Source organism: Oryza sativa, chromosome 8 (assembly GCF_034140825.1).
Source record: "Oryza sativa Japonica Group chromosome 8, ASM3414082v1".
In the NCBI taxonomy this organism is placed as follows: Eukaryota; Viridiplantae; Streptophyta; class Magnoliopsida; order Poales; family Poaceae; genus Oryza; species Oryza sativa.
In genome coordinates, this window is record NC_089042.1 from 24,384,017 (window position 1) to 24,410,578 (window position 26,562).

Genomic DNA, 26,562 nt, shown 5'->3' on the forward strand with positions numbered 1-26,562 from the left:
TTAATTGAACAAACACTTATAAGATTAGACAATATATCATCATAGCAACTCAAATTCAGGGGCGAGCATCATTATTACCGTGTGGCAGCCCTGTTCTTTGGCTTTGCCATCTGTGTGCGGTACTGTTGATCCGGTTAATTTGTACGCTGAAAATCATCTAGAGCATGACAACATTTGCTTATCAGAATACTAATGAAATTTATCTGACTATATAGTTTTAGAGCCATCTGCCCGAGCAACCAATGAAGGTTGAGTTCCCTGCACCAAAGCCTCGACTTCAAAAACTTGTATGCCTTGTGGTGACACAAATTTTAACAATTTGACCCTTTGAAAAAACTAAATTTACAAATAAACCGTCGCCAAAATTTATTTCAAAAGTAACCCTTTTGTTCAGCGCCAAATCGTGTGACGCTGAATTTAGACACCTCAGCGTCACGTCAACTGGCGCTGAATACCGTGCCACCGCGGATGGAAGGCTGAGTCAGCGTGTCAACGGACATTCGGCGCCCGTGCTATTTGGCGTTGAGTGTCTAAGTTCAGCGTCACACGATTTGGCGCTGAATAAAAGGGTCATTTTTGAAATAAGTTTTGGCAACGATTCATTTGTAAAATTAGTTTTTTCAAAGTGTTAAATTATCAAAATTTGTGTTGCGGTGAAGCTTGGTGATTACTGAAATTTAGCAATCAACCTTCTATTACAAGTTTTTTAACAGTGCCGTAGCACGTGTTCCCTCCATAATTTTAAAGTTCTGGCAAATGGTTTAGGGACATTATTAACATTTAAAAGTTTGGATTTTGCCTTTTTTTTCAGATACAAGGAAGATAAACTCAGAAGCATTGAGGACTCTATAAACTCAGCTTTTGAAAAGTCAAGCTTAGTTCAACTGTGCCAAGAACACATTCACATCCAAGCCACACAAGCGTCGCAGGATGCAGATCCAACGGCCGCAATCAAACGGCCCAAAATACGCGCGCCCCTACGCTCGATGCCGCTTGGCGCGCGCGCGCGCGCGCGCGACGCCGCGACGTCATCACTATCCCCGCAATGGCAAGAGACACCCATGGCGCGAGGCGCCACCAAGAATAGCCACCGTCTCCTCCGTGCTTGTCTCGCCGCCGGCCACCTATATAGCTCCGGCGCGCGCCATGGCGAAACCTCAACACGGGAAACCCAGGGCCCATAGCCGGACGAGGTGCTCGGTCGATCGACGCACCATGGCCCGCGCTGATCTCGCCCTCGTCGCCGTCCTCCTCGCCGCGTGCGCCGCCGTGGCGCTCGCCGCGGAGGCGCAGGCCCCGGCGGCCGCGCCGAAGTCGTCGTCGTCCTCCAACTCCTCCTCCGGCTCACATACCTCGCCGTCGAAGGCTCCCAGTCCCAGCAAGTCTCCCGAGAAGTCCGGCAAGGCTCCCGCGGCGGCGCCGCCCAAGGCCGCCGCCGCCAAGGCCCCCTCCGGGAAGTCAGAGGCGCCCAGCGAGGCGCCCGACGCCGAGTCCGGCGCGGAGTCGCCGGAGGCCGGCGAGGAGTCCGGGAAGTCCCCGGCAAGCGCCCCCAAGGACTCCTCGTCGAGCTCTTCCGAGGAGGAGGAGGCGTCGTCGCCGGACAGCGGCGACATGGAGGACGAGACGGCCGCCGAGGCCCCGACCGCAGAGGAAGCATCCGGCCCCGCGGCGGACGGCCCGCCGGAGCCGGAAGCAGACTCGCCGGCAGCAGACTCGCCTGGCCCCGGCACAGCCGACGAGGCGGGCAGCGCGGGCATGAGCTCCGGCGTCACGGCGGCCGTGGTGGCCGCCGCCGCCGCCGCGCTCTCGCTTTAGATGGCGTTGGTGTTTCGGTGGCTTATATATTAGGGAGGAGTTTGGAGGGTCGGTGATTCTTGAGGAGTTCGGCGATTTAATTAGGCCGCTTGCTGCTTAATTTCTCCTTAGAAAAAATTAGGCACCTTGGGTCTCGGTTGATCGTTTGGCCGTTTGTAATTTGAACAACGATGTACTAATACACAGTTGTGTCTCTGAATATGGCTGTATTTGTGTTCCCAACCCCTCTCTCTTTTTTTTCCGCGTGCACGTTTTTCAAACCACTAAACGGTGTTTTTTTTAAAAAAAAATAGGATGGTAGCCCGCGCATTTGCGCGGGGGTGCATAGTAGATTGCATTGCTTAAATAATTGTTTAATCTATTTGATAGATTTATACTGTATAATATTTAATTCATCCCTATAAGCAGATATCTATAGTCTTCTTCATCATTTAAGATAATGTAGACTTAGTCTATTTAGAAAACATATCTACTAAATTAAATATAAATTAAAAATAAGGTTTTTTTGAAAAAAAATAAATGTTTAGGGGCTAACTTTTTTTATCAAATCTGTTTATTTTCTACTAACACTTGTGTTTTATTTGGCATCAACCTAGCCTAGTTTACATTGATGCAATTTGTCTCTTACAAATAAGACAGAGCATATTTCTGACTTAGAAATTACTCCCTCTATTCCAATTTGATCATCACCTAAGCAAAGGATGCTGAGACCAAAAACAACAAAACCTCCATGGTTCTAAAATTATTTTCATCAATCAAGGTGTTAATTGCATCACGTTGTAAATATTTCGTGGAGTTACACCAAGAGAATTTTTTTAGGCTTACACCAATAGAAATTACTTTTGGCTAGTTGCATGCATGACTTATTCAACTATGCCCATTTACTCTTTACACAAATAAACGAAAAGTCATTTGTTATATGATGATTATTTTAAGGGAGATATAAAAAACTTGGAAGAGATCAAACTGGCATGGAGGAAGGATGGTGGGAGTAGTAAATATCAAGTTGTATATGTAGAGTTATGACCTGAACAGTTAATGCATCTGGAGTCATCTTAGCATGGAGTTATAATTTTTAGATTTTTTTCTAATGATAAAATAATTCATAAATTTACAATTCAAAAAGTATGTGCTCTACTTGGAGTTACAATTTCAATTTTTCATGATTTTATCGTTTGGGGAGTACAACATATAAAAATAAAATTGTACTCATCTGTAACTCTCAATAGTAATATTTTTTAACTTTAGAACTTATTTTAAAATTAACCATTAGTAAGTTATTATGATTTGGTGCCACTTAAATAGATGCAAACTTCAAAATTAGAAATAATAGAAAGTGTCACAATTTATTACTTATATACAGTAGTGCAAATTTGTTAGGTTACTGAATGACCACGATGTCGATCGTTTCATATCATTAACATGGAAAGACACAATTTAGAAGTTCATGATGTCGTTTCATATCAGAAACATGAAAAGAAACAAAACTTGGAAGTTGGAACGGAAATTTTCTTTGAAAAAAACAGCAACAATAGTTTGCAAATTTCAGTTTGGATCAAATCTTAATTAATAAAATAGTGCCGGAGTGGTAGAAGCTGTGGGACGTGAGAGTCTGGTCGACATCAACGGACTCATGGTTATGGCTACCCTTGTCGCCGATCATCTAGGGCAGCTGGGCAGGCCGATCGCCGGTGAAAGAGATTGACGTACCTGCTAGTCAACGTTTCATGGTGCGTGCAGAACCCTGCTGCCTGGAGGAGTGCGTTGGTTTGTGATTAACTCATGCCCCATCGCGCGTAAGAATCGTGGAGTGTGTTACTTTTTTATAGATCTAAAGCGATTAGAAGGCAAGGAGGATCACAGATTGATTAACTTTTTTTTCTCACAAATCTAATCTAATGGTGTAAAATAACGGGTCCACCGGTTTAAGTGAAATCCAAGGACTAGATGTTTTGCTTTTTTCTTAGAATTTCTAAGAATTTATCTAATTTATTAGAGCGCCACTTGGCGGCTTAGGAGCGTTTACAGGACACTTAATGGACTTTTAGTATATAATAGATTATATATGAAAGTTGCTTAAAAATCAAATTAATTCATTTTTTTAAAAGAAATAGCTAATACTTAATTAATCATGTGTTAAAAGGCCGCTCCGTTTTGCGTGCAGGAGGGATGGGTTCCCATCCTGCACTTGCGAACACTGGGTACTGTTAAAAAAAAGGGAGATCGTCCCTCCAAATATTTTTTAAGATAAAATTATAAACGTGTTGGGATTGAACATATGATCTCGGAATTGAAACCATACCTTTTGCTACTACACTATCAACAACATCTCGATTGGGTAGTGTTTTACCTCATTTGCAACATCTCCGTTGGCTAGTGTAACAGTGTTTTACCTCATTTGGCTGTTTGCAGGCACGATTCCTAGTTGATACCCAAAATTTCATTAGGTTTTTTTGAATTTTTGGATTCCCTAAAACAAAGAACTTTTGTAGGCACGGGCTTGCTATTGCCTCTTGTAGTGATAGCGGTGGGAATTTTGGGTACTGGTAACATTTCAAAGTACTGTTTAAGCATGATTTATATCTCATACATTTACATAAAATATTTGAATAAAATGAATGGTTAAACATGTGTTTAAAAGTCAACACGTCATCTATTAAAAAAATAGAGGGGGTATGTCCTAATATTGTTTGCAACAGGTTAATTGCGAGGATTTTTTAAACATTTTCAACCCTATAAATGTTTTTTCATGATAAACTTATGTTATAGAAATGAAATAAGATATTAAACAAGATATAGGACAATTTTGTAAAAAAAAAAGAGCACATGGATTAGTTGGTAAAATTATATATTAGAAGTTCATGGAGAGTTGGTGGTGACTATTGCCATCACCATTGTCTTCTTTTAAAGGAGTATAGATGGTATAGACAGTTTTGATGTATAACTATAGCGGTCTCAATGTGGAAATGTAGCAGTTCCGATGTGGATCATAGCAATAGAGCTGTAGACGGCAACTCCGGCATGGATTGAGGCCGTGGAGACGATGGTCGCGATGATTGCAAATCCTGGTGGTGGAGGTGCATATCAGTAAAGAGCATAGAGCAGAAGGCAAGAAGGTAAGGACAAGAGCGAAATAGGTGATATCGGTGATAAAAAGGCATGGGGAGAGGGAGCGTAGGCATTTGCAAAGCACTTGAGGGTCTAAACCCAACTTCTTTCAAGAATAATTGTGGACGGTCACACCTTTTTTATGATAGGATAAGTTAAATTCTTTTATCAATTTGAGCTCGGGATGAAAAAGTTTACATGCCTATAATTTATACTAATATTGCCTCTATAGGGCTTTCAAGTAAGCCCCTAGAGCATCACCAACAGTCCCCTTATTCCATCCCCCATCCTAACTTTTTGGGATTTTGGTAAAAAAAAAATGCCTCCAACAGATCTCCTATCTGGATCCTAATGTTTTGGAAACCCCTTCCCCGCATCCTTCGCTCTCTTCATTTGAGAGAGAGAGAGAGAGAGAGAGAGAGAAACGGCGTGTCTGTCATCCCCAATCTCTCATTAGCGCCAAATTTTTCTCAAGGGAGAGCGCGACACACATTGGGGGGAACGCCAGGAGCGCACGCAAGAGGGAGGAAAACAGAAATAAGCTGGTGTTAGTTTAACAAAAGGGACCACTTTTAGTTTTGGAGATAAAATTTAGGATTTCTCTTGGAAATATATGTTTTTCGACTACTTATTTTCAGTTTAGGAAACCCGAAAATAAATTTTTGGAGAGAGATTATACGTAATTTCTTGGTGATGCTCTTAACAATGATTTTGGAGAGAAAAATGAAGAGAAAGAGGGCAAAGATGGGGAGCGAGTGATGTTGAGAAGAAAAGGGACAAACAACCCAAGACAAATTTTTATTGGGTTAAGGGCTGATTAGTCCGAAAGAGATAAGGCACGAACGCTTGTGCTTTCCTTTTTTTTTCCTTACCACACGGTTTTCTTTTCCCGTAAGCTTATACACCAAAAGTTTGTCCAATCCTGAATCCAGTTTCGATTTTGATTCGAATTCGGATTCAAATACTTTTATATAGAAAGTTTCTATACTAAAAATCTCTACATATAATATTTACCATTATTAACTTTCTAGGACAGTTTGTCTTATTGGATCAGTATAAATTTCTACACATAAGATTTACCATCCGCGCGGCTCAAACACCACTGTCAACCACTGTCAGTGCCTCGTCGCTTGCCCATATCCAATTCACACAGCCGGACCGTCTCTCACGACCATCCCCCAATCTGGGAATCTAAACCCTATTCCATTAGGTTCTTCATAGTCACCGAAACTAGAAAGGAAAGGGTCGTCGCAGATGGAGAAGAAGGAACTGGGGTTGTCAGAGCACGGATCATAAAGCAAGTCGTAAGGGTAGAAATCTGAAAGAAAAAAGAACATTTTTTTTGTCAAATGTGATTTAAGCAATCCCATTATAAATTAGCTACGGTTGATTAAGTTAGTGCGTACTCCTTCCGTACTCGTAAAGGAAGTCGTTTAGGACAGCGACACGGTCTCCAAAACACAACTTTGACTTCTTTTTTCTATAAAAAAATTATTGAAAAGTGATATATGTATACTTTTATGAAAGTATTTTTCAAGATAAATCTATTTATATAATTTTTATATTTTCAAACTAAAGAACTTAAGAGTTATTCATCATTTATATTCCCAAGATTTAACTTAAATATTGCTCTAAACTATGAGTATGGAAGGAGTACTTACCTCCCAGCCCCAGTAATCCCGGTCTAGTTTTACTCGAAGCCCAAGCTTTAATCTCACAGGCAGACAGGCGTCACCGGTCACCGCGCCCGGTTCCTTGCTAGACGGCGACTCCTCCACCGATCGCTTCGGCACCACAGTCCATCCATGGTACGCCCGGGGCCGCGCGTTGCATCTGCACGGCGAGCACCTACGCGTTTGTCACAAGCGGGGGGCAGTTTGTCTCCTTCAGCCCGCGCGCGCCCGCATCGCGTGATGAAATCCAACGCGGCGTCTCGGCCGGATGCCCTGCCCCTTCCATCCGCTGTCGGTGGCCGCACCACACCCGTCGCCGTCCTGAAAAGAATTTCGCTTCACAACCCACGCTTCTCGTCGCGTGGACGGGTCGCGAGCAACGGCAACGTGCTATTACTGCTGCTGCTAAACACAACGGCCATGGAAGCTGGCAGACTGGACAACGACGTTGCATTACAATATTTCTACAACTGCATATATGTTCAAAAGAAAAAAGGGAGGAACTATAGTACTTACTATATAATTAAGAAACAAAATAGCAGGGGAGCTGACGAGGCAATGTACAATTGTCGTGAATGCGTGTCTTCGGGCACTAGCTAGGTGGTGTGTGTTTTGCCCATTGTCCCCACGTCAATTATGTGGGCGAATAGGTACAAACGTTGGCGATCCGTAGCATAATTAGACTCACTATTCATTACGTCCTGCAAGTTGCCGTGCAGGGGACCTCCGGTTCTTCGTCCACAATCCATTCCAGTGTCGGCCATTGATTCTTTGCCTTACTCGTTGGCAAGCTAGCGCTAATTTTATGTTGTTTAATTGCGATGATTAACAAGTCAAGAGTGTGTTCTTTTGTTTCTTTTCCTAACTTTTCGTTATTGTTTTTCGTGTGCACGTTTTTCGCATGGTTAAACGATACAATTAATTTTTTTAAGTATTTTTCTTATAAAAATTGCTTTTCAAAAAATATTAATCAATTTTTATTTTTTAACTAATACCTAATTAATCATATGCTAATTCTCCACATGGTTTTATATCTAGGAGAAAAGAGTTTCCAACATTTTTAAAAGAACACGACCCAAGATTAAGTGATCACTTGGGATGTTCGTGGTGGTTTGGAGTCATTTTTTTTGCTCTATCAAAATTTCGACAACTTCTATAGTAGCAGACGAATGCCTTTTTTTTTTTTACCAAATTTATCCACACTGGTCCAAATTCTGTACTATAGGTAGTTCCAAACATTTTTGACACTATTAAAATTTTGGTACTGCAAAACTTAACTTTAAACCAAAGAAGCTCTATGAGCCAAAGTTGTTGCTGAAAATAGCTTTAAATAGTACCCGCTCTAATTAAAGCGAGGGTAAGTTTGCAATGTATAATTTCTACCCCAATATTCGTCCAAGTCAACTGTTAGGAGATACCGAAATGGGGAATGGTATTTGATCATTGGTTCAAGGTTCAAGTGGAGGGGTCTTTGCGCAAACTTTTTTAAACCCAATATAATAAGCTGTTTATATCACAGTAATTGCGCTAGGAATAGGATAGGATGTCATAAAAGTGGGAAAAAAAAACATTTATGCCCTTTCCGATTTAAAGAAAAAATCATAGAAATTTTGGAATTTTCGTTCATATATGATTTTTTTTCATATATAGCCTTTTGAATAAAAGGAATACATCATATGAAATCCTATGGAATACCACATTTTATACAAGTTTTGGAGAAAATTTAATATGAAATAGAACCTCATGGAAAGTTTCTTTAGTCTCTTTATCTCTCATAAATTCATCTGTTTTTCCTACGGTCCAATCAAACGATCGTTCATGTGTTTTGCAATCTAATATTTTGCACTTACATTTATGTCAAAATCCTTTATTTTTTTTATTTCTCTGTTTACGATTTAAAATGATCCTTATAAGTTTAAAACTCATGGGACAACCTCCTCCATTTAAAAAACACAAAAGACCGAAGAACATCACCACACTGACCCTCTCCACTCTCAATATCATTCCCAAACACCATCAACTAATAAAAAAAAGAGCAATTACAATATAACAAGAGGACATCAATCTGTCGGAAAAAAGAGAATAAGAAAATGACACGAAGACCTGAATTAAAATATAACAAAAGAACAAGGAATGACCAAATCACAATTTTTTTACATGACAGAATCTATAATAGAAGCAAAGGGGGGAAAATGGAAGGGCAATCCACGATATTCCGGGTTAACCCCAAGGGTACCTCCATTACAAAGCCAGCTCACCTCCCACTCTGTTTTACACTCATCATCAGTCATCACTACACGGCTCCCACTTCCCTCACTCCCACGCAGACACATCCCACACGCTAGGCACAATGCGCCACCTCCGCCTCGCCGCCGCGCTCCTCCTCGTCGTCCTCTTCCCCCTCGCCGTCTCCGCCGCCGACGGCAAGGCGGCGGCGGCGCCGGCGAAGGCGAAGGCGCCCGCGGCGCCCCCGCCAGCCCCGCCGAACATCACGGCGTCGATGGCGAAGGGCGGCTGCAAGGCGTTCGCGGCGCTGGTGGCGGCCTCGCCCGACGCGCTGTCCACGTTCCAGTCGGCCGCCGACGGCGGCGTGACGGCGTTCTGCCCCACCGACGACGCCATGAGGGCGTTCATGCCCACGTACAAGAACCTCACCGCCGACGGCAAGGCGTCGCTGCTGCTCTTCCACGCCGTCCCGGTCTACTACTCGCTGCGGAGCCTCAAGTCCAACAACGGCGTCATGAACACCCTCGCCACCGACGGCTCCGCCAAGAACTTCAACTTCACGGTGCAGAACGAGGGCGACAAGGTGACCATCAAGACGGACGCCTCCGACGGCGTCGCGCGGATCAAGGACACGGTGTACGACAAGGACCCCATCGCCATCTACGCGGTGGACACGGTGCTCGAGCCGGTGGAGCTCTTCGAGCCCGCCGAGTCCCCGGCGCCGGCGCCCGCCCCGGTCGCCGACGCGCCCAAGGCCTCCAAGTCCAAGAAGGCGTCCCACCGGCACGTGGCGGACGCGCCCGGGCCGGCCGGCGACGACGCGCCGCCCGCCGACCAGAGGAAGAGCTCCAAGAAGAACGACGCCGCCGCCGGCGCCTCGTGCCTGCGGTGGCTCGCCGCCCTGCCCGTCGCCGTCGCCGTGGCCGCCGCCTTGGCTTAGCGGCGCTCACATTTCGAGGTGGATCTGCAGGAGAGGGTGGCGGCGGCGCGCGGAGTGTCGGTGGGCGGTGTCAGTGCGTGTTCTAGTGGCGTGTGCGTGTGAGACTTGTGTTTTTTTTTCTTGGATGGAAACTGCATAAAAATTTGTTTGTTTTTCTTCTTTGTTCTTTCTTACTGCTCCATTGATGTTGTTAGCATGAAAAAGAAAAATCAAATATTGATGTGGCATGGATATTCGAACAGTTTGATCAGAATTTGGGAAACTCAAATATCCCAAATGTTCATGTACATTTTCACAGCTACTACTACTGAATTACTACATAATGTAGGGATTATACTTGTCACGCACTCACGCAAATACTCCTATGGGAACTGGAATGCTGCTGTGTTGGTGGCGCTCACCTAATTTTGTCCGATATTTAAAATGGGTTTGTTGAGCTGAGCCTGATGCAGGGCTGGCTAGAGCGTTCTGTAGCTGCAGAGGCCAAGAAACAAAGGCGTGAAAAAGCCGAACGGGTGTCGCATGATTAAATAAATCGGAATTACTAAATGGCACTTGCCGCTCTAGGAACGTACTACCTGCTGCTTGAGTTGTCGGTGGGTGTAAAGCTCCATTTCTGCACTCCTTCAGTGATTGCTCTTGAGACCACTGGATGATCTACGAGGGAGAAAATGTCTACTGTTCTGTAAACATCTCCCTGTACTATACTAGCGATAAATTTTACTACCGCAGAATGCTGTTCCGTTTTAAAAGAGAGTATCCGAAGAGAATTCGCTGCCCAATTCAGAAGGAGAGCAACACAACACACCCGAATCCAAGGCTAGCCTAGTTGTATTGCATGCAGTTAACCCAGTTATGCACGGAATGGCAGGACCACCGTGTAATAATGGTCCAGACTCCAGACTCCATCCATAGTCGTGACGGGCCTCCTCTCCCCCAGATTTAACCAACACCTTATTACAATCTCTTTCCTCGGCGCGGGACGATACGCATCGCTTTGCAACCGTGCACGCGACCGAGACCGGACCGGGCACCGGGCGCTCCTCTCGTTTCCTGGCCCATCATCCGTCACCCACGAGAAAATTCCCCACGCGCACACGTCGGTCGGTCGGTCGAACCGGCCGTGCAGCGCGCGCGGGTGGCTGCGCCGCCACCACCTCGCGGCTCTCGCGTAGTCGCGTTTTACGTACGTACGTTACCTACTCCCTCCTACCACTACCACCAACGTCGCATGCATCATGCAAAAACACCGAAGCGAGCGCAACCGCCAAGAATAGCCGCGCCGCGCCGCGCGCGCGGCCGCCAATTTCTCCGCGCATATCGCCGGACTGTTATTTATGCCGGATCCGTAGCAAACGATTGATCACAATCCACGCATCGTGCCTCTCTCGCCACGGATCTTTTAGGCGCAGGACCAACGGACAACAACGATGGCTCGTGGCCTCGCCGTTGCGTCGCTGCTGCTGGTCGCCCTCGCCGTGGTAGCACGGCCGCCGCTCGCCCTGGCAGTGAAGGATTACCCGGCCGACGCGTCGGCGGTGGCTAAGAAATCTCCAGCCAGTAAGGCTGACACGCCTACCACGGGTAAAGAATCCGTCGCTGGCAAGACCGACGTGGTCACGGTGGCTAAGAAATCTCCAGCTGGTAAGGCAGACACGTCTGCCACATATAAGGAATACGCCGCTGCAAAGGCCGACGCGGTCACGGTGACTAAGAAATCCCCAGCCGCCAAGGCTGACACGCCTACCACGAGTAAGGAATCTGCCGCTGGCAAGGCCAACGCGGCCACGGTGGCTAAGAAATCTCCAGCTGGTAAGGCAGACACGTCTGCCACTGCCACAGGTAAGGAATACGCCGCTGCCAAGGCCGACGCGATCACGGTGACTAAGAAATCACCAGCTGCCAAGGCTGACATGCCTGCCACGGGTAAGGAATCCATTGCCAAGGTCGACGCGGCCACGGTGGCTAAGGAATCCACCGCCGGCAAGACCGGCAAGAAGGCTGCGGCAAAGGAATTCACGATGTCCGGCAAGACCAACACTGAGGCCGACGCGGCCACGGTGGCTAAGAAATCCCTAGCCGGTAAGGCTGGCACACCTGCCACGGGTAAGGAATACGCCGTTACCAAGGCTGACGCAGCCACGGTGGCTAAGAAATCTCCAGCCGATAAGACGGGTAAGGAATCTGTCGTTGCCAAGGCCGACACGGCTACGGTGACAAAGAAATCCACAGCTGGCAAGACCGGCAAGAAGGTTGCGGCAAAGGAATCCCCCGCATCCCACAAGACCAGCATGGAGGCCGCAACAAAGAAATCCACTGCTAACAAGACCGGCACGGAGACCGCAGCAAAGGAATCCACGGTATCCGGCAAGACCGACACAGAAACCGCGGCAAAAGAATCTACAGCGCCCGGCAAGACCGACACGACGGCCGCGGTCAAGGAATCTACAGCCGGCAAAGGCGATGCACCCGCCATGGCTGAGAAATCCGCGGCAGGTAAGGCCGAGGCATCCGCCGCGGCAAAGGAATCCCCAACAAACAAGGCCGACGCAGCGGCGGCCGGCCCTACCAGTGGAGGCTACCAATACGTCAATTTCGTCATAAAGAATCCAGTCAAAGCCAAGGAAAAATCGAGTGACCGTGCCGATGGCCTTCCTATCGATCCGACGCCCGACGGCCAGATGATGCACTAACAACCCTAAATCCCCAATGTACGATTGATTTGATGTGTACTGCGTTTGTATTTGATTTTGTACATTTGCCATATTTGAGTTTTGTGGCGCCCAACTTGGGGCAAATCAAGTGCTCGTTTCATACAGTTTTCGAAGCAAACCAACAGAAGGGGTTGTAAAGGAATATAAAGAGGGTTGTGCTTGGAGAAAGTATTCTTTAACACCTACCCATATGATTTGCTCATACAAATATGATATAAATAGTTAGAACAAAAAATTGTATATTATGATAATACAAGTGTTGACGAAAAATTTGCGCTCGGCCGATGGCGATGGAACTGTGTTGGCACGAACTAAGTCGACGAACACAACGACCTGGGAGATCCACTTAACTCTAGTGCAGGTCCAAAGGTTGATAAGATGCGGACGTGCCAGTCAGTTTGATCATGCAACTGACAAGATATATACAAATAGCAAATTAATTAGTCGATCGACTGACAAGCTAATGGAGTAATTTCAGCCCATGCCAGTACTAACCAATAGCAATAAGATTTTGAGCTATCGGCTATATGGTTGATGTAGAATCTGACACTGGGTATAAATAAAGACAATCGACTAATAATAATGTAATAGAACAATGATATAATCCAGTAGAAACTAATCGGCTAAAAATGATATAATAGAATAAGCACTGATCTGAAGTTTAAAGCATACTTCGGCTGGAGATCCGATGTCATTAAATCCAAATGATTGGATAAACAATCAAACCTTTTGTTGCAATCGGCTAACTCATAAGCCGATGCAACGTCCAAATAACTCATCGTCTGAAACCTCAATGAAACCTATATTGGCAATCAAAAAGCAGGCTAGAGGTTATAGTTCTAAGCACGACTAGGGTTGATGTAGCGCAAAGTATGAAAAGAAACATAATATCTAGACAATCAAGCCCTTGACTGATTTTCAGGTTGGTAGATATCTTAGCTAATCTAATATGGTAAAGCAAATTAGCCGATACGGGCATAAACCTTAAAATGAATCTTAGCCGATACAAATAAATTGAACTACAAACTAGATTAACTAAGATATATGATAGATAGGTACTTACATTGATAAGATCAGAGTGTCAAAGCCCTAGTCCCACCGATGCAAACAGCCGTGACAAGTATAAACTCATCGAAAAGGTAGAAAAGTAAAAATGGTGGTGATGTGTCGAATTTTTATTGATCATGGAGATAATTTACAATGACCCCGGGTGTACATATTTATACTTATGGGTAGATACTATCCTTGTTGGATAAGAAAGAAGCTTTTCTAAAGATAAAAGGAAAAGGAACATAAAGTTCTTATTGGACACTAAACATACTTTCCTAAAAAATCAGATTTTTTGTTTTTTTTGTTACGGCTAAAATATAATGAATTTGACGTTAAGATTTTAACCCTAGGTGTAATACAATTGAAAGTATGTGTATGATTTTTTCTAGATTTTTTGGTGACATTTTTTAGTTGGTGTGCACGTGTGTACACGTGAGGGTCTGTGTGTATAGGATATGTTGCCTAGTTAAAATGAGCTGACTCAAGCGCTATGTTAGCTAATAATGGCAGAGTGGTAAATTACGAAACTTATAGTCCAATTTAAAAGAACTTTATAATAAGTCACTGTAAACGTTAGGGTTAATATGATCAATATCATTATATTGTGCCGAATTAAGAAAAATATCATTACTATTTACGATATCAACTTAGTGCCACTGAAATTTTGTATAATTAACGTTTTTCATCCAATTCTGCTAGCTCTCTCCCTCTTCCTCCCTCATATTTGGAAGGTGGTGAGGCGAGCCAATGATCTTGGATCGATGAGCGACAAGCGACAAGTGGTAGCAGGACTGGCGAGCGACGTGACGTGGTCACCCACCACGAGGAGATCGACGGCATGTTTGAGAAGCTTGTCGGTGAGGCCGCCAAGCTCGCCCGGTACAACAAGAAGCCCACCATCACCTCCAGGGAGATCCAGACCTCTGTCCGCCTCGTCCTCCTCGGCGAGCTCGCCAAGCATGCCGTCTCCGAGGGTGCTAAGGCCGTCACCAAGTTCACTAGCTCTTAGGCGCTCTAGGGTCTAATAGTTCTTGGCGATTCTCTTTCGTTGTAGCGAGTTTCTGGCAGCGATGGTAGTTGCCCTGCCTATCTCTGATTTCTATCTCGGGTGTATAGTGTTTGTGTCTAGTGCTGGCTGAATTCTAGGGTATGTACAATCAAGGACACTCATCCTTACTAACTGAGGACACTCTCTGGGAAACTCCCTCAAAGGAGGATACCCCTAGTAGCCCAACGAATGTCTCTAACCCAAAAAAGCCCATGTAGGTATTTTACTATACCACCCCTCTTCTCCCTCGCTCTCTCTTCCTCTCATTTACTCTCGCGTACTCGCCACCAAGGAGGAGACACGCGACGCCTCCGCCGGCTCGACGCCTCTCACCCTCTCTCTCCTGTCTCGAGGCTCGGTGGCGGGCACGGCGCCGGTGGAGGAGGGCGGGGAGGATGGTGCGACGCTCCCTCCGCCTGTTGCTGTCGCGGGGTTGTCACCGAGTCATCTCCATCGCCGGAAGTTGCGGGGTCGTGGCCAGATCTAGTGCACCGCCTCTCTCTCCCTCTTCGTCCCACCTCCACCCTCGTCCTCCCTGCCTCCGGCATCACCGCGCTAGCCGCCGGCGCCTCCTCCTGCTCCTCCGGCTCAAGGGGAACGAGAGAGAAAGAGAGGGGAGAGGATGGAAGGGGAATATGGAGGTGGATAACCCGTTGCCGCAGCGCGTGGCTCGAGCCCGTCCCTTGACCGAAAAGGAGGAGGAGACGCGTCGCCTAGGTGGGGGTCGCGTAGCGTTGTGGGGAGCCGGCTCTGGCGGAAAGGCTAACGGTGAGCGGATGGAGCAGGGCGGGGGGACGGGCTGGGGATACGTATTGCTGATGCCCTAAGAAGCTCGTGGTTATGCCTGTTAAATTCCGATCTTGAATATCAATGTTGACGGTTTGCAGCCTCTGGTTGCCGAACTGTTGTCATGTATCGTGTCATTTTTGTGTGGAATTTCAGATGCGGTGGTATTGAACATATGTTCAGTTTTTGTTGTTCTGGATTTGCTTCAGTGCTCGTTTCACGTCTTGTAAAGTTACTGAAACTGAATTATTCAGTTCTTACATTTTTTTTTTGGTTTGAAGGTTTTTATTTTATTTTTATGGAGTTTTACTGGTATTTGGATACAGCCACTTGCACAGTTTCGAAATTTTTATCTTGGGAACAATACTGAGATTGGGCACCGCTCATCATCAGCTAAACTGTTCAAACCAAGAGCAGAGAGATCATATTCGGTGGCTTGAGTTTGGTTTAATTCGAATTGTGGCTGCGGGGATAGGCGCTTTGTAGTTTTGGCGGGCTTTGAAAATTTTCAATTGGGTATTCGATTCCACGGGATCGTGTGGGCGGGAGCTTCAGAAATTTGGTGGGACTGAGAAAAGCCGCTTGAAAATTGAAGGGTCGAAGCGTGATCACGTGGTTTGCTTTTGGCGGGAGCCTAAATTTTGGGGAACTTGTTTACGTTTCGCAAACTGAACTTGAAAAATTGAGGTTGGAGCTTGAAAACTGAGGTTTGGTGGGATCTTGTTTTGATTTTGAGTTTGGGCGGATTGACAAGTGATACTCCTGAAATTTCAAGAAAAGAAGTGATACTCCTGGTCTACTACCTTGTACTAGTACTCCCTCCGTAAAAAAAAATAAACCCTAGGTTTCCGTGTAACGTTTGACTGTCCGTCTTATATGAATTATTTTTATAATTAGTATTTTTATTGTTGTTAGATGATAAAACATGATTAATATTTTATGCGTGATTTATCTTTTTAATTTTTTTTATATATTTTTTTCAAATAAGACAGACGGTCAAATGTTGGACACAGAAATCAGGGTTTGTGTTTTTTTAACGAAGGGAATATGACTGTAGGAGAATGTCAGAAAAAAAATCACTGGAAATATTATCAGGACACCGATGAGCGAGGGACCAACGAATTCGCAGCTGTCTTCCTTGATCTTATTTTCTGATAGCCATGACAATATCCTGTTAAATTTGCTGGAATAAAATAAGCATATATTAGTATTCATCTTGGCCATTTAATTTCAGATTCCAAAATGCAAGCTATGCCTCTGGAATTGGCTTACTAAAGTCCAGCTTACACAAATGACCGAAAGTCGAAATTGGTTGATTGATTCCACCATCCTAGGCTGTGTTTAATTCTGCGCTAAAATTAGAAGTTTAAAGAAAAAAGTTAGAAGTTTACGTGTGTAGGAAAGTTTTAATGTGATGGAAAAGTTGAAAGTTTGAAAAAAAAAGTTAGGAACTAAACTCCGGCCCTAATATTACTCTCTCCGTTTCACAATGTAAGTCATTCTAACATTTTTCACATTTATATTGATATAGATTCATTAACATCAATATGAATTTGAAAAATGATAGAATGACTTACATTATAAAATAGAGTAAGTACCATTCTTTTTAGAAAACCTTCCGGGACTAATGACATGGCAATCTCACCTTGGAGGTTTGTGCTTTGAACTGGTTTGAGATTGCTCCGAATGAATTATGAGAATATTCTGTAAAACAAGCTTATGATGCCATTTATCATCTCACAAAATTCAACTAAAGTAACTCATACAAGGAGAAACAAGAGATTAAATTCATTTAACTACAAAATTCATTTTAGAAGCAATTTTAATCGTTATTAAGTCTGCCGGAAGTTCGAGGAGTAAACTTGACTTTTAACATGGCCCATAATTGCATCGGAAGCATGGGCTGTGGCCCATTACAAAGCAACGTCACCGTTCCGGGCAGAAAACCTGGTCCTCCCCGCCCCACACCCTCGCCACGTCACCGATCCGCGCCCAACGCATCCGTCCCGTCGGTTCCGAACCCAACGGACGCTCCCGATGTGTTCCACGTCATCGATCCGCGGCACCCCGCCTCCCACCAATCGCGCACCACCTCTCCACCGCTATAAAATCGCCAACTCGTCTTCTCCGCACAACACAATCCAATCTCCAAATCAGAAACACACTCGCCTCGCCTCCTTTCGCTCGTTTCGTCCAACACCACCACCACCACCACCGATCTCGATGGCGCCCAAGGCCGAGAAGAAGCCCGCGGAGAAGAAGCCGGCGGAGGAGAAGGCCGGCGAGAAGGCGCCCGCGGCCGGGAAGAAGCCCAAGGCCGAGAAGCGGCTGCCGGCGTCCAAGGGGGAGAAGGGCGGCGAGGGCAAGAAGGAGCGCGGCAGGAAGAAGGCCAAGAAGAGCGTCGAGACCTACAAGATATACATCTTCAAGGTGCTCAAGCAGGTGCACCCGGACATCGGGATCTCCTCCAAGGCCATGTCAATCATGAACTCGTTCATCAACGACATCTTCGAGAAGCTCGCCGGCGAGGCCGCCAAGCTCGCCAGGTACAACAAGAAGCCCACCATCACCTCCAGGGAGATCCAGACCTCCGTCCGCCTCGTCCTCCCCGGCGAGCTCGCCAAGCACGCCGTCTCCGAGGGCACCAAGGCCGTCACCAAGTTCACCAGCTCTTAGGCGCTCTAGTGTAGTAGGTGTTTGGTGATTTTCTCTTCGTTTTCGTCGTAGCGAGTCCATGGCAGCGGTGGTAGTTGCCCTGTCGATCTCTGATTTCTTTCTCTTGTGTCTAGTGTTCCTGTCTAGTGCTTGCTGATTACTGTAAGAATCTCTTGGTTGTGCCCGTTGAGTTCTGATCTTAAAATTAATGGTGATGGTTGCAACCTCTGGTTGCTAAATTGTTACTATCATTCTTCGCGTCATTTTTGTGTGGAATTGTGGATGCTGTTTAGTTGGACAAATTTGTTTCAGTGCTACGGTTTCACGTTTTGAATGTTTGCTGCTGAATATGAATTGTTCCCTTCGTGGCATCTGGTTCTGTTTGTAGAAATTCTTTATGGAGATTTGCCGATTTTTGGAGAGAACATCCTGCTCAGTGCGAAATTTCCAGCTCAATGTGTTCAACCAAGAGCAGATTCGATTCGGTCGGTTGAGTTTGCTTTAATTCGAATTGTTGCTGCGGGGTTAGGCGCTTTGTAGTTTTGGCGGGCTCTGATAATTTTGAACTCGGTATTCGATTCCAGGGGCTCGTGGTCGGGAGCTTCAGATATTTGGCGGTACTGAGGAGGCGCTTGAAAATTGAAGGTTCGAAGAGTAATTGCGTTGTTTTCTTTTGGCGGGAGTTTAAATTTCGGGGAACTTGTTTACATTTCGCGAACTGAACTTGAAAAATTGAGGTTGGAACTTCAAACCTGAGGATTGGCGCCATCTGGTTTTGATTTTGAGTTTGGTCGGACCGATAAGTGATAGTCCTGAAATTTCAACAAAAAGAAGTGATACTCCTGGCAGTATTTCCATTAATAAAAAACAAACTTGTAGTATGTCAGAAAAAATGATTCAAGTCGAATTTGGTTGGTGGATTGCATCATCCGCATTACCATTCTTTTAGAAAACCTCCCAGGACTAATTGCATGTCAATCGTACCTTGGAGGTTTGAACTGGTTTGAGATTACTCCAAATGAATTTTGAGAATATTCTGTAAAACAAGCTTATGACGCCATTTATCATCTCACAAAATTCAACCAAAGTAACTTTTACAAGAAGAAACAAGCGATTAAATTCATTTAACTACAAAATCCATTTTAGAAGCAATTTAAAAGCGTTATGAAGTCTGCCGGAAGTTTGAGGACTAAACTTGACTTTTAACATGGGCCTCAAATTTTACTATTTCCGCCCCATCATTGCATCGGAAGCACGGGCTTAGGCCCATTATCCCACTCCCCACCGCTTATCGCCTACTCGTCTCCTCCCCTTTGCCAATCGAACAAACAATTTCAAACGCCTCCCCGCGGGGGGCCTCCCCTCCCCTCCATGACCAAACCCTAGCCCCCCGATCGCCCCGACCTTCGCCCGCGACCGCGATGGAGGAGCTCTTCATGCAGGTCTTCGAGCGCCGGGACTGGGTGAAGGCGCAGGTGCAGGAGCAGGTGGTGTCCTACTCCGAGTCCCTCGCCTGCGCCATCCTCGCCGCCGGCCGCCGCCCGCCGCCGTGGCTCCTCCCGGCACTCGACTCCGTCCCCGCGCGCGGTAAGCCAGTCTCCTTTTCGCCGCGGGTTGCCGCCTGTTAGGTCGCTGTGTTTTTTTTTTTGGGGCCTCGATTCCGTAGCGCACCCGTATTCGCGGGGAGTTTGTGCGAGTCCCATTTCGATTTTGGGCGGAGCATCTGTTGGCCCCATTTCGATTTATGTGCTGATATGCTTTGTGGGTATTCGTGTTTAAGGCGAACCAATAGAACTTCGCACCATCATGGATTCACTAACAAAGTAACAAGGGAAATGACACAGAGTGGTAGTACTAACGCTCTGAATTGCGTGTAGTAACTTGCAAGATTTTAAGCGGCTTGGGAGCTCAAATTGTAGTTGTATTAGCTTGTTTGACTTGGGTATGGTTAACCTGCTTCAGTTTACTGAATATCATGAGAAATTGTGAAGGATCGTATTTACATGATAGTGCAAAAGAAAAATGGTTAGGCCGAACGGGAATTTAAACTGCCAGTTGAATGGTTTTTTGTAAACATGGTAATGTGCTATGATTTTCATTCTCTTATCAGTGCCTCTAATCTAATCCTCCCCATTATAGGCCTTTACCCATTTGTGGCTTTCGAAACAAAAAAATAACAGTGCAGGGATTTTTTTTCTGCAGGAAATAATACAAAAATGTCATCTATAGATCTTGCTCATATGAGAAATGAAAACAGTCTGCATCATGCTCAGTCTCAAACCTATCAACGGGTCAAGCCAAAAACACATGAATTTGGTGGTTGCAAACCAGGTGGCTTGCATATTGTAAATTATGCCGGAGAAATTGATCAGTCACAGATATGTGTGTCTGAGTCTGTTGTCCAGGAGTTTAACATCGCACATTCACTAAATGAAGGACTTCCTTCTACCAGTCCTGTTGAAGTACCGCACTCTGTCATGAGTTCGCTGCTTCAAGAGGATACATCGCAACCTGTTGAATCTAATTTACAAGGAATACCTCATTCTGTCTCCAGTCCATTGCCTGAACAGATAACAATGGGTGTTTCCGAAACTGACTCTCTTACAGGGATGACTTGTATGGCTAGCCAACTTCCTGAAAATGTTTCCTTGCTGTCTCTTAAATCTATTGCTCTTGAAGGACCTGATTCTGTGTTCACTCCACTGTCTCAAAAGGAAATAGCGGATGCGGGTGATACTGTTTCTCTTATGGAGCCGATTGCTAAAACAGAATCTGTTGCAGGGCTGATTTCTATGGCTAGCCCACAGTTTGACAATGATCGATTGCAAACTAATTTGCTGGAAGGACCTGATTCAGTGCCAACTTCACTGTCTCAAGCAGATGCAAGACATACTGCTGAAACTGATTCTGTTGAAATCCTGGACCAAGAAGAAGATACTGATACACCTAGAGAATACAGTTTTCCTGATAAGAGAGTTGATGAAAACTTGAAGATTCTTGAACATCAGAGCTCAGAATGTCATGTGCGGTCTCCTCCATGTGATGGATCTTCTCTTCGACCTGATTATCTGGCCAATGCTATTTGTGAAGCTCCAAAAATGTTGTCAACGCCACAGGAGAATATGCTGGGTGACGAACAGCAGGGCTCAGAATGTCATGTGCTGTCTCCTCCATGTGATGGATCTTCTCTGCAACCTGATTATCTGGCCAGTACTGTTTGTGAAGCTCCAAAAATGTTGTCAACGCTACAGGAAAAATGTTTTGAAGCTCAGAGTGAAGCTTATGATGTTTATGTTAGAAATGACATGAATGGATCTGTGATACCAGAAAGGTTTAGTACAGAATCAGCAGAGAAACTCTTAAGAAGCCATGACGGTAATGTTTACTAATGTTTGGATTAAACATCTCATCCTCATTGAATGCCATGCTTCTTGTTTTCTTACCAAACTTTTAATTCTGCAGGGACAGAATGTAAGATATTTTCTTTTGATATTGCCATGGAAATAGATTCCGATTCATGTGAAACAGTGAGCGATAAGCAAGCCCTGGCTACGCAACCTTCTGCTCAGCACCTTTTACATAGTTCTAGATGTGGGGAGATTACATCAAAGAAATCAGATGCTCAAAGCAACAATAGTCACCAGGGAAGATCAGTTGCAGATGTAATCCAAGTACAAGGGAATTCATCTTTTGAAGGGATAGAGATTAACTGCCAATCAGATCATGCCCTGTACAGCTTGTGTAGCACAATGAGTACATCTATGGATTGTCAACCTGACATTCTTGACAAGATGGAAAATAGAGCAGACATGTCAGGGAAGCCACAACATCCAGTTCACCACTTAGATCGCCTGGGATCTAGTGAGTGCATTTCGCTTGATTTAGAACGAAGGATCGTTACAAGTAACTGGAAGAGTTCCGTGTCATATAAAGTTCATACCAGTGTAGATTCTTCCTCTCAAAGAACTATGTCTAGCCTATCAGATATCATCCACTTTAATTCACTGAGGATGAAATCTTTGTCCAGTAGCAGCAGTAGTCTAAGTGGTAATGTAGCAACTGTTCCCCAAGATTCTTTACCTAACTGCTCTGATATCTTATCAGATGGTGATGGAGAGTACACAAGGAAGGTACATTTGTATATAAAAAGTACCTTTTTATTAAAAAATTCTTTCCATTGGAAAACAAGTTTAACCTGTTCAGAGTTATATTCTAGAATTCTCAGTACTTAACATGAATACTTTAAACTGTTTTCAATTATTAAATTCTGTTTTGAAGCATTCATATGTTTTGGTCGTGTTTGTTTGTTTCTTTTCCTGTGTTACATGGGGCTGTGCATTGTTATTTTTATTGACAAGAACTCTAAACAACTTTCGTTCTTTGTTTACAGACAAACAACTGCTCTGTATATCCTGGTGCAGATGTAAAATATGTGGCAGTAGACGACCAGATATTGAATCATACGGATTATGTTTCATCTGGGTGTGAAGTGTTGAATCCAGAAAATCATCCCAGCTCCACTCCACCAAGTACATTTCCAAGCTATGCTTCTTCAGATCAGCAAAGTCAGCAAGCCTGTGCTTCAAACTGTTCCAACAAAGAACTTGGCGAGAAATGTATTCATGATGATCCTGGACAGCCTGTCTCAGATGGTCATATTCCATTGCAAAATGGTGATAATTGTGCTGACTTCGATGAAACCGTTGAAGTGCACCAAAGCTGTGGCATTCCTATTCCAGCTAACAGTCCAACCATCAAAGAAAGGGTACTTGAGGCATATCGTGATTCCACAAAGTGGGTCAACCTGAGCTCCAATCTCTCCTCGAAGTGTAAGATTAACAGTAAGATAACATCCCCGCTGAGGAGTAAGTATGAATCATTGACAGCTAGGTTTGAGAAACTTTTGGGCCCAGCCTCCCTCGTGGAGGTGGAACCTAAATGGCATTATCCAAGTTATGACACCAAAATGATGGGGGTTTTTGGTAATCAAGAGGATTGTGAAATTCCTTTGACACCATCATTTGGAAAGTATAGCCTGCAGAAGCCATCAGGAGTCTGTTATACTTCCAACTGTACAGGTTCCATAACAGATCTTGCTTGCTTCCAAATTGATGAAGATAGCAGTACTTCAGAAGCTTCCAGAAAATATATGGATGTAGGGAGGCTAGATTTGCCAACCACTACAGCTTCCAGTAGGGAGTCTGATCATCAAGCACACCTCATAATTGATCAAGCCATGCAAAACCCAAAGGAGAACCGTGCTCCTTCAATTAGGAAAGAAGTTAAAGTGACACAGTCCCTCCATGACAGAGAAAGCAAGGGAAGAATTCTGGGTAATCAAAATGAAATTCACAAAAGTGAAGTAAATCTTGACAAAGGATGGAAACCTAGTAATATTGTCACTAGCATGACATCATTTATACCACTTGTAAAACAAAAGCAACGGCCTACAACAGTATGTGGTAAGTCTTATGTGTGTGAAATCATTTTTAGCTAAAATGTATGTTGAATCATTATGCTAATGCAATCTTGCGATAAGCTAGGATCATAAGCACAATGGCATTCAACATCACTACATTTCCTCTGTTCACATATTATGAATGTCGCATATATCTCAAAACATTTAACTTGTTGTAGTGAAAAGAGATGTTAGAGTAAAGGCGCTCGAGGTGGCTGAAGCTGTAAAGCGTCGTGAACAGAAGAAACAAAATGAGCGTGAGATGCGCAAAGCAGCTGCTGAACTAGAGCGCGAGAGAGTAAAGCAAGAGAGGGAGCAAAAACTTAAACAGATGGAGCAGAAGAAGAAAACGGATGCTAGAAAGAGGCAGTGGGAAGATGATGGAAGGAAGGAAAAGGAGAAGAAAAAGAAATTCATTGAAGAACCACGTAAACAGCAAAAACAGCTGGGAGAAAGAATGCATGCTGGGAACAGTCGGGAAGATGCTAGTCAGAAGGATCCTGTGAGTAAACACCATAATTCATATTGTCTTTTTTACAATACCTTGAAATCTACATTGTTTTCCAATTGGCTTAATCATTGCAGGATGACACAGAAATCAGGAAGAATACTGTCAGAGTAGTGATAAACCAATTATTATCTGATGAAAAGACAGAATCTTTTCCTATATTAGTAACATCTGGAAGCAACAATGTAAAAGCTGTGGTTGCAGATGGGAATTCTGGAAGTTCTGGTCATCAGATTCATGGAAGATTATCTGATGATGCCGATAAGGTGCATGCTTACATTAAGTTTTGTAAGTTAATGGCAGGGACCTATTTTGTGGTTGCATATAGTAATGCTGATCATTAATATTGAATTGATGACTTGGTACTATACACTTCTGAACTTTGAACAGTTGTTGCAACAGTTTGAATGCTGAGTAATTTCGTAAACTTTGAACTATCAAATGTTTGAAGCTTTGAATATTAATATGTTTATTTTTTTTAAAGTTGGATATTCAAAATCATTGTCAGTAAAAGTGTTTCTGTGCTGTAGCAGCTTATATCGTTACTAGTGATGTAGAGTACTAAAAAAACTAAAAAACTTATAAAAGTGAAAGAACAAAGCAAGTACTGATTACTGAATCTGGATATTGTCCCCTACTCCCCTGTAGTCTGTCTTTTGGTTACTTGGAGTAATGTTTGGGTATATCCATCAGTTTCTTAACAACTGCTGGCCAAAACTACACACAACTGCAATATGGGCTGCTTTATTTGCTTTTAAATATCATATGTTGTCAGATATCATAACATATTGAAAACAATACTTCACATTTTTGGTGCACATCTGCTGCAGTCCTATGAAATGTCTCCTTATGAAGATTCTGATGAAGAGGATGGTGGTGACTTGGAGCACAAAGAGAAAGTAAGGCGCAGACAGAAACATATTCCACCATGGACTCGGTCAGTGTTCTACTACCTTCGTCCCGTAATAAGCTCATTTTTAGTTCATTCCATTTATCCCAAAATAAGTTTATTTTTAGAGTAATCATTGCATCGGAGTTTGTGAAAGTAGGAAATATTGTATTGAGAGTAGATAAAGTGAGGAATAGTTGTATTGGGATTTGATAAAGTAGGGGTATTCTAGTCTTTTTGGTTTTGTATTGGTATGTGTGGATGAGTGAAAGATGAACTTTATTTTGGGATGGAGAGAGTAGATTTATAGTCGAAGCAATCCTCTCTAAACTAGTACTCTCTCCGGCTCCATAATTCTTGACGTTTTGGACAAGATTGAGTTTAAACATTTATGACTTTGACTATCAATAATTTTTAAATTATTTAGTTTAAAGATACTAGAACAACACATATAGATTTGTCTTACAAAGTACTATAATAAAAGTAAAAAATGTATTTATTTATTGTATATATTATAATAGAAAAACATAGCCAAATATATATTTTGTAGACTGTCATTGTCCAAAACGTTAAGAATTGTGGAACCGGATGGAGAAGTACTTTTAATAGGACACGACACATTGTGCCAAACTTGTCATGGGCAGGGTTAACCTTACTGGAGAGGAGTGGTTACCACACCCTGTGGTGATAAGTCTGGTAACTAAGGTAACTGTGCGGTTATTACAGTGAACAGTGGGAAAGCTGGACGACATTTATGAAAAATTCAAAATTTTGTTTAAATTTATTTTGATTACCGGGCACTTATCGTTACTGCGCCTCCGTGGTGAGACCGGTTACTGCGGTAACTGGCAGTAAGGGAAATCCTGGTCATGGGTCAGCAGTTCTCTAGTTCTTGTTGCATCTGTTTTGCCTTTGCATTTCAATGTTAAACATGTTTAAATTTTTTAACCTTTCTAAAAAAATATGCTCCCCCTTTTCATTCATTGAAAGGGACTTAGGTTTGTGAATGTTACGTTGCTGATGATTTCCTGTTGAGGACACAATAGACTAACAAACCCGTAATTTATGTTGCTGATGAAACCAAGAATATTATGCTGTGCTTATTAGAAAGAATTGTCCACTAATGTTCCACCCCTGATTTTTTCCCCTTATTTTCAGGAAAGAAATCTTGGATGAAATACTTCTATCCAATCGGACCTTAGATCCTAGAGAAATTTTTGAACGAAAGTGCTCTTTCAGTTTATCTGACGGTAAGCTTTGGCATGATGTTTATTAGTATGTGCACATATTTATTTTAGGTATTGTTGTGATTAAATCTGTAGGTTCCTACCTTCTCTGCAGTTCTTGCACCCCCCATTCCACAACGGCGATTAAATTAGTTGGATATTTCACAACCTTGTGAAAGTGATATTCTACAACATCGCTGAGCTCCTTGTTTAGTAACAAAATGTACAGGCAAATCTCAACATTCCTACTGGTAGTGATACATGTTACTCAAGTGGCTTTTGCCTTTTGTGGCCTGTGTGTATCTTAGTTATGCAGATGGTAGAAGTCATTTTAAGATGGCTGTATCACCTTTCTTTTTGCTGAAGATCTTCGGAATGATCATATCTGTACATAATTTTGCTTCTTTCACAATAAATGATCGACCTTCTTTGATGCTCGTGCAAGCAAAGCATCCATATTGTATGC

At 43.8% G+C, this 26,562-nt stretch overlaps 5 protein-coding genes across 6 annotated transcripts; all 5 read left to right on the forward strand.

Annotated features, from left to right (window-relative positions):
- The first annotated feature begins 1,215 nt into the window (after positions 1-1,215).
- On the forward strand, positions 1,216-1,815 carry LOC107277169 (classical arabinogalactan protein 6). The gene has a single exon (XM_015793836.3). The coding sequence runs from the start codon at positions 1,216-1,218 to the stop codon at positions 1,813-1,815; it is 600 nt and encodes a 199-aa protein (XP_015649322.3).
- Positions 1,816-8,871: 7,056 nt separating this feature from the next.
- On the forward strand, positions 8,872-10,003 carry LOC4345902 (fasciclin-like arabinogalactan protein 1). The gene has a single exon (XM_015793430.3). It carries the CDS (start codon positions 8,947-8,949, stop codon positions 9,760-9,762), a length of 816 nt encoding a protein of 271 aa, XP_015648916.1. The 5' UTR covers positions 8,872-8,946; the 3' UTR covers positions 9,763-10,003.
- A 1,115-nt stretch (positions 10,004-11,118) lies between these two features.
- Positions 11,119-12,644, forward strand: LOC4345903 (uncharacterized). The gene has a single exon (XM_015794063.2). It carries the CDS (start codon positions 11,193-11,195, stop codon positions 12,453-12,455), a length of 1,263 nt encoding a protein of 420 aa, XP_015649549.1. The 5' UTR covers positions 11,119-11,192; the 3' UTR covers positions 12,456-12,644.
- A 4,849-nt stretch (positions 12,645-17,493) lies between these two features.
- Positions 17,494-18,526, forward strand: LOC4345904 (histone H2B.2-like). Its single transcript, NM_001422608.1, has one exon. It carries the CDS (start codon positions 17,584-17,586, stop codon positions 18,034-18,036), a length of 453 nt encoding a protein of 150 aa, NP_001409537.1. The 5' UTR covers positions 17,494-17,583; the 3' UTR covers positions 18,037-18,526.
- Positions 18,527-19,337: 811 nt separating this feature from the next.
- On the forward strand, positions 19,338-26,529 carry LOC4345906 (uncharacterized). 2 transcript variants are annotated; one of them, XM_015794582.3, is made up of 9 exons: positions 19,338-19,602; positions 20,218-21,390; positions 21,478-22,145; positions 22,406-23,477; positions 23,653-23,975; positions 24,059-24,247; positions 24,812-24,918; positions 26,029-26,120; positions 26,193-26,529. In XM_015794582.3, the coding sequence occupies exons 1-9, from the start codon at positions 19,437-19,439 to the stop codon at positions 26,270-26,272; spliced, it is 3,870 nt and encodes a 1,289-aa protein (XP_015650068.1). In that variant the 5' UTR covers positions 19,338-19,436; the 3' UTR covers positions 26,273-26,529. The 2 variants fall into 2 exon arrangements, with proteins under 2 accessions (XP_015650068.1, XP_015650069.1); XM_015794583.3 differs by having other exon boundaries at positions 26,212-26,529.
- Positions 26,530-26,562: the final 33 nt, after the last annotated feature.